The 15,000-nt window shown below is 37.2% G+C and overlaps 1 protein-coding gene across 1 annotated transcript in view; it reads right to left on the bottom strand.

The window, feature by feature from the left end:
- LOC143037354 (uncharacterized) overlaps positions 1-11,083 on the bottom strand; it is a 16,214-nt gene extending 5,131 nt beyond the window's left edge. The window contains exons 1-3 of the mRNA XM_076205493.1: positions 10,910-11,083; positions 9,861-9,999; positions 6,204-6,782 (exon numbers count right to left, since the gene is read on the bottom strand). Of these exons, the coding sequence (XP_076061608.1) occupies positions 6,204-6,782; positions 9,861-9,999; positions 10,910-11,083 (892 nt within the window). The remainder of the gene's footprint in view (positions 1-6,203; positions 6,783-9,860; positions 10,000-10,909) is intronic.
- Positions 11,084-15,000: the final 3,917 nt, after the last annotated feature.

Raw genomic sequence — 15,000 nt, 5'->3', positions numbered from 1 at the left:
GGAATATTTTTTGTGGATTATTTTAAAGAGGAGAATAAGTTTCTTTGTTGCCATAACATCTCGGGTCTTCTCCAGGAAGTAGGGATTCCATTGTATAAACCAAATGATTGGATATTTCTAGATAGTTCTAAGCGCAGCCTGAAGTATGTTCTACTACGTAATGGCAATATCTATGCAGCTATTCCAGTGTGTCATTCTGTGTATTTACGAGAGGAGCATAGTGATATTAAAACTGTGATAGACCTACTAAACTAACTAAAATACCACGAGCATAACTGGACAATTTGCGTGGACCTCAAAATGGTGAGGTTCCTCTGTGGTTAACAAAGAGGATTTACAAAGTATCTCTGCTTTCTTTGCATGTGGGACAACCGAGTTAGAGACAAGCATTGGAACCAGAAAAAGTGGCCCTTATGTGAGCCTTTGGGAGTTGGTATGCCAAATATTGTCAATGATCTAATCGTCAGTCGAGAAAAGATCATATTTCCTTCTCTCCACATCACACTGGTCGTGTTGAAACAGTTTGTCAGAGCATTAAGTTCTGACGGTGAATACTTCAAAAACATAGTCCCGGATCTTCCTACTTTGTCATTAGAAAAGATCAACGCAGGTGCGTTTCATGGACCACAGATTCGCGCACTTGTACGTAATCAAGACTTTACCAGGAAGATGAATTATAAGAAAAGGGGAGTGTGGCTTTTATTTGTGGTAGTAATAAAAAAAATTCTCGGTAATAAAAGCACTGACAACAATGAAACCCTTGTAACAACCCTCTTGGCAGCTTTTCATGACCTTTGAATGCAACATGAGTGTCAAACTCCATTTCTTATACAGTCATCTTGATAGATATCCTGAAAACTTAGGTGCAGTAAGTGACAAACAAGGCGAGCGGTTCCATCAGGACATCAAGACCATGGAGGAGCCTTACCAAAGGAGATGAAACGAACATATGATGGCATACTACTACAGGAACATTAAACGAGATTACCCCAAGAGAGTCCACAAACGCAGGAGATTCAAGTACAAAATTCTGCCTGATTAAAATGTGACTCAGCTTTGTATCTTCATAACAACCTATTTCTCACCTGACAGCGAGTTTCATATATATCTTAAATTTGTGTTGATGGAACATGTTTCAATTTAAGCAGTAGTCGTTACTCAGGTCAGGTCAACTGTGTAGCTGCTTCAAATAGTGATATGGCGAGTGGTTGTGTTAGAGTGTTCAGCGCCGATGACGTACATTCTCTACTTAGTAGAATTGAAGCCTTGGAGGATGCTGTAAAGTGCCTTAAAGAGGAGAATCGAGTTCTCCGCTCGAAGGCCCAAAATACGGAGGATAAACCAAGTTTGACGTCTGGATGGATAATGGTGACAAAGAAGACGCGGAAAGATGGAAAAAAAAATCACCAGACCCGCTCGATTGCAGGAACTCGTATCAAGCTCTCGCGGGTCTACAGGAAGAAGTAACCATTTGGAAATTCAAGAGAAGAAGGGAAGTGTTGACGCTGGATCCCTGCCCACAGGTAAGATTTTGGTTGTAGGAGATAGGCAAGTGAGGTACTTAGACAAATCTTTTTGTGATAAAGATAGGGAACAAAGGAAGCAGGTGTGTTTCCCCGGCGCGGGGATAGGTGATGTTAGAGATAGGATTGAAGAGTGTTTAGTAGGGAAATGTAGGGACCCCGTCGTTTGCTTGAGTGCTGGGGGTAATGACATAGGTAAGTTAGGAAATGAGGAATTGTTTGCGCGGTCCCGGGATGCGCTAGATAATATTAGAAACAAGGGGGGTGTTTCTGTTGTATGTGGAATCCTTCCGAGGCGTAGAGTTGGAGGCATGTGGCATTCCAGGACTATTGCAATAAATTGCAGGCTGGCAAAACATTGTAAGGCCAATGGATGGGCATTTGTCGACAACTGGGATCGCTTTTACGGTAAGAATCATCTATATGCAAGGGACGGGGTGCACTTGTCAACCAGAAGATTTTGGCTCCTTGTTGAATACCTTGAGCGAAAAATAGGCATGTTACATTTTTTTTTTTGGGGGGGGGGTAGATTACGTGGGAGTAGGGGATGGGGAAATATTGGAATATAGTTTAGACAATAGAAACAGTTTAGCGACAGACTAAAAAGAATCACCAAAGCAGGTGGAGGGAGGATAAAATTAAAATTTACTATACAAATAGCAGAAGTGTAATAAACAAAATTGATTTGCTGCGAGGGAAAGCATGCGTAAAGAATTTTGATATTATAGCTATTACTGAATCCTGGATCAACATGACTGATAAAAATTTCCTTCCGGAAATCGAAATAGAAGGATATAAGTTTTTTCATAAGGACAGGGTTAGCAGGAAAGGAAGAAGAGTAGCACTTTTCGTTAAAAATACAATGAACTGTATTATTAACAATTCGATTAAGGAAAAGAACAGTACGGAATCTATTTGGGTGGAAAATATAGTCAAGAATAAGAAAGTTATTATTGGCGTCCTGTATTGACCTCCTAACCTCAGCATTGAGCAGACTGATCCCCTGATTCATGAAAATCGCAGAGCGTCCCAGTACAAAAACGTTGTGATCATGGGAGATTTTAATTATAGAAACAATGACTGGGAATTTTTGGTAGGAGATCAAAAAGCGAAAAAAAATCTTAGATGTGGTGCAGGATAATTTCCTAAAACAAATGATTACCAATCCTACGAGGGGAGAAAATACTCTGGACTTACTTTTAACTAATAATGAGCACCTAATGAGTAACGTAAAGGTAGTAGGTAGCCTACGCTCTAGCAATCATCAAGAAATAAGATTTAATATAATTTTGGAATAATCAAAAAGTACGAATAATTTCCAAGTACCAGACTTCAGGAGAGCCAGCTTAGACAATATAAAAACCTATTTGAAATGGAATATGAAATGTTATACGGATGGTTTGGACATCATCGGTGCGGTCAGTGTCGGGACATGACCACGTGTCAGCTCATAACCATGAGTCGGGTCATGACTAGGGGTCGGGTCACGGAGGGTAATATGCATACCTTGGGTCAGGTCATTTGGGGGCGGGGGATCAACAGCCAGGTCAGCGATTTGGATGAAATGCAGAGCAATCTAACTGATTTAATTATTAATGCACAAAATACATTTATCCCCCTGAAGTCAATACGGAAGAATAGTAATACTCCCAAATGGATAATGGACAGACTGAAACATGAGATCGTAATGAAAAGAGGACTTTACATGAAAATAAAAAACGGGGAAATACATCTTAGATCATGATATAACGAAATGGTAAAACTGGTTAAAAAGAATATACGTACAGCGAAACGTAACTATGAAATTAAAGTTGCCAGTCAAGCAAGATCCAACCCAAAGGTTTTCTTTCATCTCTACAGAACAAAAAATAAATAAAGAATAGGCCTAATTAAAAACGATGAAAATGTCATGATAGAATCGGTGGAAAAAATGAGTAAGGCATTTAACAAATATTTTCTCCCGGTGTTTACTAACGAGAGGTTAGATAAAGTACCTGACTGCGATCCGGTTTTCAGTGGGGATGAAGAAAGTAGACTAATATCAGCATTAGTAAAGTAGAAGTAGTCAAGCAAATTGAAAGACTTAAAGCTACAAAATCCACGGGTCCAGACGAAATTTTTTCCGAGAGTACTTAAGGAGTGTAAATTTGAAATATGCGACCAGTTAACTGAAATATTTAATAAATCGGAAGACAATGGCAGGCAAACGTTGTTTCTGCTTTTAAGAAGTGAGATAAATCGTCTGTATGGAACTACAGGCCAATCAGTTATAAGTAAAACGCTCCCATTATAATAAAGTAGTAGCCTCTGTCTGTTTGTATGTCTGGCTGGCTGTATTTTCACCAACTCCTACTAGGGTTTTGGAGATAGACCTCCATAACCATATATATTCTGATACCCTATCACTCCAGGTACTTGGATAACTATATTTCATTAAAAAAATGGTTAGGGTTAAGGGTTAAAGTTAGGTGGGGTATGGTTAGGTTAGGGATTATTCACGAGCTCCTCCTAGGTTTTTGCAGATAGACCCCTATAACCATATATATTCTGAAACCTTATAAACCAAGATACTTGGATAACTATCTTTCATTTGTATGTCTGCCTGCTTGTTTGTTTGCTTGCTTGTTCACGAACTCCTAGGGTTTTGGAGATAGACCCCCATAACCATATGTATTCTGATACCCTATCACTCCAGGTACTTGAATGACTATATTTCATTTCCAAAAGTATATATATTCTGGTTAGGGTTATAGGTTAAAGTTAGGTGGGGTATGGTTAGGTTAGGGATTATTCACGAACTCCTAGGTTTTTTCAGATAGACCCCCATAACCATATATATTCTGAAACCTTGTAACCCAAGGTACTTGGATAACTATCTTTCATTTGTATCTACTATAATAAAGTAGTAGCCACTGTCTGTCTGTCTGTCTGTCTGTCTGTCTGTCTGTCAGTTTGTTCATGAACTCCCCCCAAACCACATATATTCACCATCACCCATGCTACTTGAATAACTATATTTTATTTCCAAAGGGTGTCTCCCTCCTCAAGTTGATTTTTTTCTTACCTAACATTTTATTTTTGATACCTTTTCCATTGAATTGTATTGATATGTGGAGCTTTTCTCCACAAATTCTATCAAAATCAAAATGATCATCATTTGCCCGCAGCAACGCGCGGGTAATTTGGCTAGTGAATCAATGATAGTAAATAGACTCAGAGAACACATCGAGAGGCCGAATCTAATTCGTGACACACAGAATGGTTTCTCCAAGGGTAAGTCATGTGTGACTAATCTTCTATACTTTTACACTAAAGTATATAAGGCATCAGATAACAATGATAATGACGATATTATTCACCTTGACTTTAGCAAAGCGTTCGACAAGGTGCAACATCAGAGACTACTAAATAAAATCAAAGCCCATGGCATAGGAGGAAAAGTGTTAGAATGGATTAGAGCTTGGATTAGTGACAGAAAACAGCGGGTCACCATAAATTGAGTAAAATCCACGTGGGGCAATGTTACTAGATGGGTTCCCCAGGGCTCAGTTTTGGATCCCTTGTTGTTCACTATGTACATAAACGACGATGAAGTCAATAGTGATGTTAGTAAGTTTGCGGACGACACTAAAATAGGACGCCTAATTAGGTCAGGAGACGACGCAGAGATTCTGCAGGATGATCTTAACAAATTGTTCACATGGTCGGTGAAATGGCAAATGAACTTCAATATCTAAGTGTAGAGTGTTAAACATAGGGCTACACAACCCCGAAAATAGATACAGCTTAGATAACACGCTTTTAGAAAAAACTGAGTGCGAGAGAGACTTGGGATGGATGAAAGATTCTTTTTGAAGGTATGATACATGAAGACAATAGTAAAGGAATAAGGTGTCGGGATGGAAAGCAGTGACCAGCGGAGTTCCACAAGGGTCAGTGGTAGCACATATAATATTTCTTGTATATGTCAAAACACATACATACTAATGAAATTACATGACCTTTTTCAGTCTTATCACTGACTATAAATGCGAGATCATTTTTTGTCTTCCACATTCTTATATGTATCTTCGATCTCCTCAAGGGTTTTACCTTTTGTTTCCGGAAGTAAAGCGAGAGGAATGTATGAGGATGACGCTAAGAAGAAGCTGTAGAGCCAGAATACGCCGTACAGACCTAAAGCGCTTTTCAAAGGAAGGAAAGACTCGACCACCGTAAACGAAAGAGTATAGGAAATAGTGCTTATCATCCCATTGCCCATCAGCCGAAAAGAGAGTGGCAGGATTTCGCACGAAATCAAGGATTGAATTGCTGTTGCCGTGGAAGCAGAGCAAGAAATAACTAATACAGAAACCAAAGGAAGCCAAGACAATGAAGTCACAAGTTCTCCCTCATAGTATATACTAATATAGAAATAGAGTCCGAGTATAAACATGGATACAGAACTTACAAGTGAAGAAAAAATAAAACCCGGTCGACGACCAATGTAGTCACTAGAAAGAAAGAATAGAATCACCCCTACTGTTCTTCCCACACCCACCAAAATAGAACAAATGTAAGGATTATTGCAGGAGTTGGTCTCATTAAATATAGTTGCAGTGTAGGAGAGGAGAATATTGCTTCCACCCCAGAACCTCAGTAGTATCATTAAGCAAATAATTGCAAATCTCTTTCTAATACTTGGGTCTGCAAGATGTTTGATCTGGGAGAACGCATTGCTTTTGGAATACAATGATTGCTTGGCTTTAGTGGTTATATCTTCAAATTCTTTATCGATGTTGTACTGACGACCTCTGAAAAATTGGAGAGCTTTGGAAGACTTTTCCAAGTAACCTTTACTAGCTAACCATCGTGGAGAATCGTGAAAGAAAAGGAGACCAATGAACGGAGGTATAGTAGTCGTGAATCCAAACACCAGAGCCATTTGGCGCCATGTCAGGCTCAGTGACCCGATAGAATAGGAAAATACTATACCTAATCTACTCGTAACATCGATGATTCCACTTAGAGTTCCTCTGTACATCTCATGCGAAATCTCGACGACATAGATGTAAGGAGTATGCTTCAACGTGCCTACAGTCAAACCTAGAAGGAATCTGGCCCCTAGGAGGAGAGGGACGGAGTTGGCGAAGGCTATACCCAACCAGCAGAGGAGGGTGAAGGGAAGTACGAGGAGAAGTATGACGCGTTGTCCCACAGATACAGTAAGGGCACCCGTCAGCAGAGAGCCAAAGATAGCGCCCATGCTTGTAAGACTTCCTGAAAACGTAAGACATTACTAGAGAACTAATATTTCATCATATCCTGAAATATTATAGCACTTATCTGCGTATTACTCCTTCAGACTGGTAGAATGAGAGAGCGCTCATTCAGATGGAAAGCTTCACATGTCACATAGAGATGCAACAGTAACTAAGATTTCAGTAAGCGATTAGTGTCACCAATTATGTTCTCATCAAACTCTCTAACTAAATTTATCTGCAGTCGAAATGGTAGAGATGGTCATGCTTGCATCTGAGTTTCGTTATTTAGAGTTATGTCACCACAGATTCTGCAGAGTGAATTATTGTAGCCAAAAAACAATTCAAAAACTAGCAAGTCTGAAGAATATATTTCTGGTTTATTGATGCCCAAGCCCAACTTTAATTTCAAACATATATAAGGGAAGGTGATTAGTTTTATATTCCTCTACCTTGCAACTAAGAGAGCTATGTCTTCTAAAGAAATTGTTTCCAATACCAAGTACTCGCTTTACTTATTTCATAGGTTTTTAAAATGTATATGTCACGACTAGGAGCTTGCCATTTTTTCATGTTCAAAACACTTTGTGGTGTTCGAAACAGTATTGAACTTAATCTAATTTAAATTAGTCTCACCTAATCCAAGTTGACATCCTAACTTAACCTGACCTAACTTAACCTAACCTAATTCAATCCAAGTTAAGCTAACATAACATAAAATATCCTCAATTAATCTAAACAAACCTAACTTAATCTAGCCTACCTAACCTAACCTGACCTGGGACATACCTTGTTATGCAGAAAGTTCACTGATTATTTTTTGTTTCAGAGGGAAAATAAAATAAATATATTTAGAGCAAGAAGGAAGAAGTTAAATTGACTGCTGTGAATAAGGTGCCATACCAGAGACTATTAAATAAAATCAAAGCCCATGGCATAGGAGGAAAAGTGTTAGAATGGATTAGAACTTGGATTAGTAATAGAAAACAGCGGGTCACCATAAATGGAGTAAAACCTAGGTGGGGCAATGTTACTAGTGGGGTCTACCAGGACTCGGTTTTGGGTCCCTTGTTGTTCATTATGTACATAAACGACTTAGACGATGGGATAAATAGTGATGTTAGTAAGTTGTTTACGGACGACACTAAAATAGGACGCCTAATTAGGTCAGGAGACGACGCCCAGATTCTGCAGGATGATCTTAACCAATTTTTCATATGGTCGGTGAAATGGCAAATGAACTTCAATATCTCTAAGTGTAGCGTGTTAAACGTAGGGCTACACAACCCCGAAAATAGATACAGCTTAGATAACACGATTTTAGAGAAAACTGAGTGCGAGAGACACTTGGGAGTTCTAGTGAGTCCGGACCTTAAAATCAGGAAACAGTGCATTAGCGCCAGAAATAAACCTAACAGATCATTAGGTTTTATTACTAGGACGGTAACGAATAGAAGTGCAGAGGTAATTATTAAACTCTAGAGATAGTTAGACCCACCCTTGACTATGCGGTACAGTTTTGGTCTCCGTCCTACAGAATGGACATCAATTCACTAGAATCAGTACAGAGAAGAATGACCAAAATGATACACGGACTCAGAAATTTGCCTTACAAAGAGAGGCTTAGGCACCTTAACTTACACTCTCTGGAAAGACGCAGAGTGCGGGGTGATCTAATAAAGGTGTTCAAGTGGATCAAAGGCTTTAACAAGGGTGATGCAAACAAGGTCATTTTAAAATAACAGGGCAGGACTCGCAGTAATCGATATAAACTGGACAAATTTAGCTTTAAGAAGGAAATAGGCAAGGATTGGTTTACTAATAGGGTGGTCGACGAATGGAATAGACTTAGTAACCATGTAGTAAGCTCTGAAACTATCAGCTGTTTTAAGAAACGATAGAACTTTATGGATGGGGATGACAGGTTGTAATGGATGCGGAGCTGCCTAGTGTAGGTCTTATGGTCTCTTGCAGTCTCCTTCATTCTTATGTTCATATGTAAGTATCAATTTGATTAATTTAGAAATTCATTACTGTTGCTATCTTGATTTTCCGATAATTCATTAATTAAAATTAATATCATAGTGAGAAATATTTTCAAACAAGGAAAAAAGTAAACCTAATTACTGCTCGAAGTTATTTAATCATGAAATAAAGGTAATCAATTCCATGGGAATATTCTTTGGATACAGTGCATATCATTTCCGATGTATTTTTCCTGTTCCTTGCCCTATGAAGCGAAGCCTTGAATCAATTGTATGAGGCTGGTAGAAAAGAAGTTAGAAAGTGGGGTAGAAAACTGTTATTACATTTTATGGGTTAATTGTTTATGAAATATGTGTATAATAAAACAACATAAAAATCGAGCGGGTTGCTTAAGTCCGCTTTCCGCCTCTTTGATAAAAAATGGCCGAAGGCTGGAGTGAATTGCTGATATGGCATTCCTTGTACCCTAAGTGAGATAATGCAGACTTGAGATTATTTAAGTAAACAATACTGATATATAGACTTTTAACAACGAATCAGATTGGTGAAAGGGTGGATGAGGAAAAAAATTAATTGGTTCACGATTTCCTCCCTTTGGGGAGGATCTTAAATATAAAGTTAAAAATCATTGGACTAACGAAACCACTTCATCATTGCAAAGCTCACGTAGGGTCTTACATACGTGCTCTCAGGGGATTCCTTTGGAGAACGCTGTATAAGAATTAACTGAAGAAAGATACAGCAGATTTCTAAAATTTAATTCTCCTAGACAGAAAATATTGTGAATTGTGAAAAGAAGACTATCAGTGAAAAGCTTATAACTAAAAGGAACTAAGAGTCTAAAATTTGACAAAGTTGGATGATTGTGGACAAAAGTGGCCTAAGTGGCGAAAAGTGGTGGAAGTAATATCTACCTTTTCATATTTCGGTAATTTGTTAGCAAGTCTTATCAATAGGCCAGATTCAGTATATGTTTTATCAACATCTATAAAATGTAAACAACAAACAATTACCTTTTACATGAGAACAACGAAGAGTACAAAAATGTAACTTGATTAATCATACCTATGATATTAAGTATGTTTGATATACCTATAATATTTGGCCTTACCGAAGAGGGCAGTGGATGACTCATCCAAGAAGAGGTCGGTGTTGTTGCTGGATGTCAACTCGGGTATTGTAACTCCTGAAAACGTAAAAATGCATGCGACTCCCACCTGCGATAGAGATGCTACCAGACATCCACAAACCTGAAAGAAAAGAAACTTTTAGTTTATGGATATTCGAATATGATGCGTCATGTTTCAGTAAGTGAATAAACAGCAAATTATTATTACATCTAGCTCAAAATTGCAGAACAAGTTAAAGCATATTTCATATTATATGATATTCAAAATATAATCTCACGAATTTTAGAACTAGATTCTTCATTATCTCTTGATCTTTTTACTTATAACTTCTTTGTAATAGACCTTTCTTATTGAAATATCTAAGGCTGACACTCTGGTACAGGAACAATATCATGAAGATAAAGAGTAAAAAACAGGGAATCCTTGGAAGGAATTGAGTAATAGGAATACAAGAAAAAACACAAGAGACCTTCTCTACTTCATACGACATAATCTAATTAAGTGTTGTACTCATTTGTATTATCGCCTTTAAGAAAGAAACATAGTTAAGGAAGACAACAAAAAACACAAAGGTGTATTCATAACATTAATGCACCACAGCATACTTTCCTCAAACAAATCATAAGACAATAAACAAACACTAACAGACAACACAAATGAAATTATCATAATATAAACTCAGATAAAGAAAACATCTAGACTAAGAAACAAGGAGAAATAATAGAAAAATATGTGAGTATTGAGGAAGGTGAATAGGAATTACCGGTTTCACCCTGAGCTCTCTCTGAGGAAGCAAAACTGGTCAGGTATAAGGTCGGACCAAGATCCGTATCTTCTTTATCTACCTTTAAATTTCTCTAAACGTCTCAACAATAAGAAGAGCATTCAATAATGAATTTTATTACTTAAAAAAAAGATGATGAGCCAAATTCATTTTCGTGAGGCATATTGCCTCTACATACATGCTACGGACTAGACTCAATGGAAAGTATTCGAGTCATCGAGTCCTATAAAGCACAGATTTCTTTACCTGTATGAACAATTGAGGACGCTGAGCAGTTGACAAGTCATCGATGTTTGTTCCTTTTGAAACCGAAGTGTCCGAATGGTACTGTGTTTTATCCCCTGTGTCGATAGTATTTTTCATGCTGCCGTTCGGTAATACACATATTGGTGTTTCTCTAGAATCATTAGGCATAGCCATGGACTCTAGATTTGATTTCCGGAATCTTCAAAATAAAACCTAACGATATGTCGTATGGAGGATACACTAGACGTTCCACAAATTCCTTTCTCGTGCTTTCAGTTGAAATCTAAGAAAGAAAAAGATGGGGAGGTTATCATTGGGCACAACATAAGCGAACAAGAAGAATGTACGTTCATGCATACAAGCGCTTTAAAGAAAAAGATATACTGTACCACACAAAAGACTACTTTCTAAACTCGCTACACATAGAATAAGAGGTAACCTATGAAGTCGGGTTAGTAATTCTTTGAAGAATTGTAAACAGCGAGTTACCCTGAAAGCAAGACTTCTAGCTGGAAAAATATTGCGAGTGGAGTTCCTCAGGGTTCCGCTTTTGGGCTACTTCTATTCGTACTATACATAGCCGATATTGACCAGACTGGAGTCTGTTGACTCCAATTTTGCTGATAATACAAAGATGTGTGGGATATCACATGATTACCCGAATGAATTGGATATTCAAGAAGATTTAGATAAAATACAGCAAAGATTTGAAAAGTAGGTAATGAAGTTTAACCCAAGTAAATGTAAATCTATGCGCATATGTAAAAATAACACCAAACACGACCAAAGGATTAAAAAGCGGAGCATGGTGACCGGAGACCTTTTGGTCCATATCTAGGTCGGATGTGAAAAAATCATAATAATAACAAATAAATAAGAACTATGATAATGTAAATAATAAATAGAATATATGAATGAATGCATAGGTATAGTTAAATAATAAACAAATAGGTAAATAGTATATAGTAATAAATTGACATATAACAGATGTTATAGGTAGAACAAAATTGAGATGGGCTGGGCATGTGGCGCGTATGGAGGACCATAGAGTTCCAAAACGAGTTATGATGAGTAGAATGCCTGGAAGAAAACCCAGAGGGAGACCTCGAATTAGATGGATAGATAGAGTGGATGCGGAGATGGACAGAAGAGAAATAGATAAAATAACCTGGATGGAAGCAGCACAGGACCGAAGAATATGGAGAGGATTACTGTTGACGGACCAGAATCTACACGAGGTCCAACGGAGTGAGTGAGAGTGAATAAATTGACATATAAATAATAATAAATGAGAATGAAACAGACAAATGATAAAAAAACAAAAACAAATAATATAAAGAAAATTATAATCATTACAGCATCTTGCTTAGGTGTTTATCTAAATGATTCTTAAAGCTTCGAACTGAACTATATTTCTCTGCCTCTGCAGGAAGTTTATTCCATTCATTAACTACACGGTTGCCAAAGTTGTTTCTACCCACTTCCAAATTGAATCTATTTCCGGACAGTTTGAGATCATTGTTTCTCGTATGATTCTCATTCAGTGTGAAAATTTTGCCACTTTTGATGTTGTCAATTCCCTTTAGAATTTTGAAGACCTATATCAAGTCACCTCTGAGTCTACGCTTTTTTAGGAAAACAGGTTCATATGTTTTAGTCGATTTTCGTATGACTTATTTTTTATATTTGGAGTCAGTTTTGTGGCTCGCCGTTGTACTTTTTCCAGTCTGTCAATGTTTTTAATGAGATTCGGTGACCATACAGAAACAGCATATTCCAAATGTGGACGAACTAACGATTTATATAGCTTGTTAATGAGTGATGGATTTTTTATGTCAAAAGATCGCGCAATCAGTCCTAGAATTTTATTTGCTTTCTCAGAGGTTGAAATACACTACTTGGATGATTTGAGATCATTACTGATAATTATGCTGAGATCTTTTTTCACTATTCACTTTTGTTAACGAATTTCCAAATAACTTGTAATCGTACTTACCGTTATTTTCACCTATGTGCATTACCTTGCATTTACTTGTGTTAAATTTCATTAGCCACTTTTCAGACCATTGCTGTAATTCATCTAAATCTTCTTGAATATCTAATATATTTAAGTGATCATTTGCCATTCCGCACAGTTTTGTATCATCAACAAATTTGGAAACAGTAGATTTTAGTCCATGGTCTATATCATTTATATATACTATGAATAGAAGTGGCCCAAGAACGGAACCCTGAGGAACTCCACTTGTAACATTTTTCCATCTAGAAGTTTTTCCATTTAAAACAACTCTCTGTTTTCGACCATTCAACCAATTACTAGTCCAACTTAATAGGCTACCACTTATTCCGTGTGAAGCTAATTTAGTAAGTAGCCTTTCGTGGGGGACGGTATTAAAAGCTTTTGCAAAGTCTAGATATATTAAATCTATGTTTCTTTTGTCATAATTCGAGATAAATGTGTTGTAGAATTCGAGTATGTTAGTCACGCAAGAACGTTTCCGTCTGAAACAATGCCTGCTATCATTTATCAAACGGTTACTTTCTAAATGATGTTCGATAGCATCTCTGATGATAGTTTCCATTATTTTTCTTACGATTGAAGTCAAACTTATAGGCCTATAGTTATTAGGTTTCTTTTTGTCACCTTTTTTGAATATGGGAGTAACGTTAACTAGCTTCCATTCTCTTGGGACATCTCCGGATATGATTGATTTCTTGAAAATAATTTCTAATGGAACAACAATCTCATTTTTCATTTCAATGGTCATCCAATCAATGTCAGTAAAATTGAAATCACTCATTATCAATAAATCCCGGTTGCAGAAACTAGACAGTTTTTGAAATAAGTTTCTCGTCTGCCAATGATAATGTCATTGGCCTATATATTACACCTAGATTCATTTTTTGTTCATTTCTTTGGGTTAACTCAACCCACAAACTATCATATGCATCCTGTTTCACTTTCTCTAAAACACAAGCATGGACATTGTTTTTAACGTACAACAGAACACCCCCACCTTTCTTGTGGTTTATATCCTGATGAAAGTGTTTAAATCCCGCAATATTAAATTCAGCTTCGAACTCTTTACCATTTAACCATGTCTCGGTTATTCCTATCATATCGAGATTTTCGCTTTTGACATACGCCTGTATTTCTTGAAATTTGTTCCTAATACTACGAGCATTAAAGTACATGGTTTTAAGAAACTCGTGATTATTTCTTTTTGACATGTTTTGAGTTTCAATATCATGTCTTACATTATAATTTTGTTTTTTACTAACACCCTACTCTATATTATTATTTGGTCCTTCATTGACATTCAATGCCTCATTAACATTTCTCCCATTAAAATTAACATGTTCCCCATCACGGACATCTGGTCGCTCACGGTCATCTGATCTCTTTTGTACACTTTGTCCCCCTATGTCACCGCGATTCACACCGGCCTCCCGTCCTTTATTGACATTCTGTCCGGCATCCCTTCCTAAAATTATATTTTGTCCTCCACTGATATTATATCCTACCGTGATATTATTTCCTCCGCTATAATTACATCCCATCGTGATCTTTTGTCCTCCACTGTCATTACATTCCATCGTGACATTTTGTCCTTTGACATTACATCCTAATGTAACATTTCGTCCTCTACCGACGTTATATCCTAAAATTATATTTTGTCCTATACTGGCATATTGTTCTACATTAATGCTATACTCTACTTTGTTTTCCCAAGTAGAGTGAAAAGGATCTTGGTGTAATTATCAGTAACGGTTTCAAATAATGTAAGCACTGTACTCCTGCCTCAGAGAAATCAAATAAAATCCTGTAACTGGTCTCACAATCTTTTGGTTTCAAAAGTCCATCTGCCATCGACCAACTATATAAATCATTAATATGTCCACATTTGGAATATGCTGTGTCCGTATGGTCACCGTATCTCATTAAAGACATTGACAGGTTGAAAAAAGTACAGCGGTGAGCCACAAAACTGATTCCAAATATCATAGATAAAACATACGAAAATCGCCTAAGCATATAAATTTATTTTACATAAAAAAATCGTAGACTCAGGAGTGACATGGTAGAGGTA

This window comes from Oratosquilla oratoria, chromosome 22 (assembly GCF_046742065.1).
Source record: "Oratosquilla oratoria isolate Oo_2021 chromosome 22, ASM4674206v1, whole genome shotgun sequence".
Classification (NCBI taxonomy): Eukaryota; Metazoa; Arthropoda; class Malacostraca; order Stomatopoda; family Squillidae; genus Oratosquilla; species Oratosquilla oratoria.
This window is presented reverse-complemented; position numbering and strand designations above follow the sequence as displayed.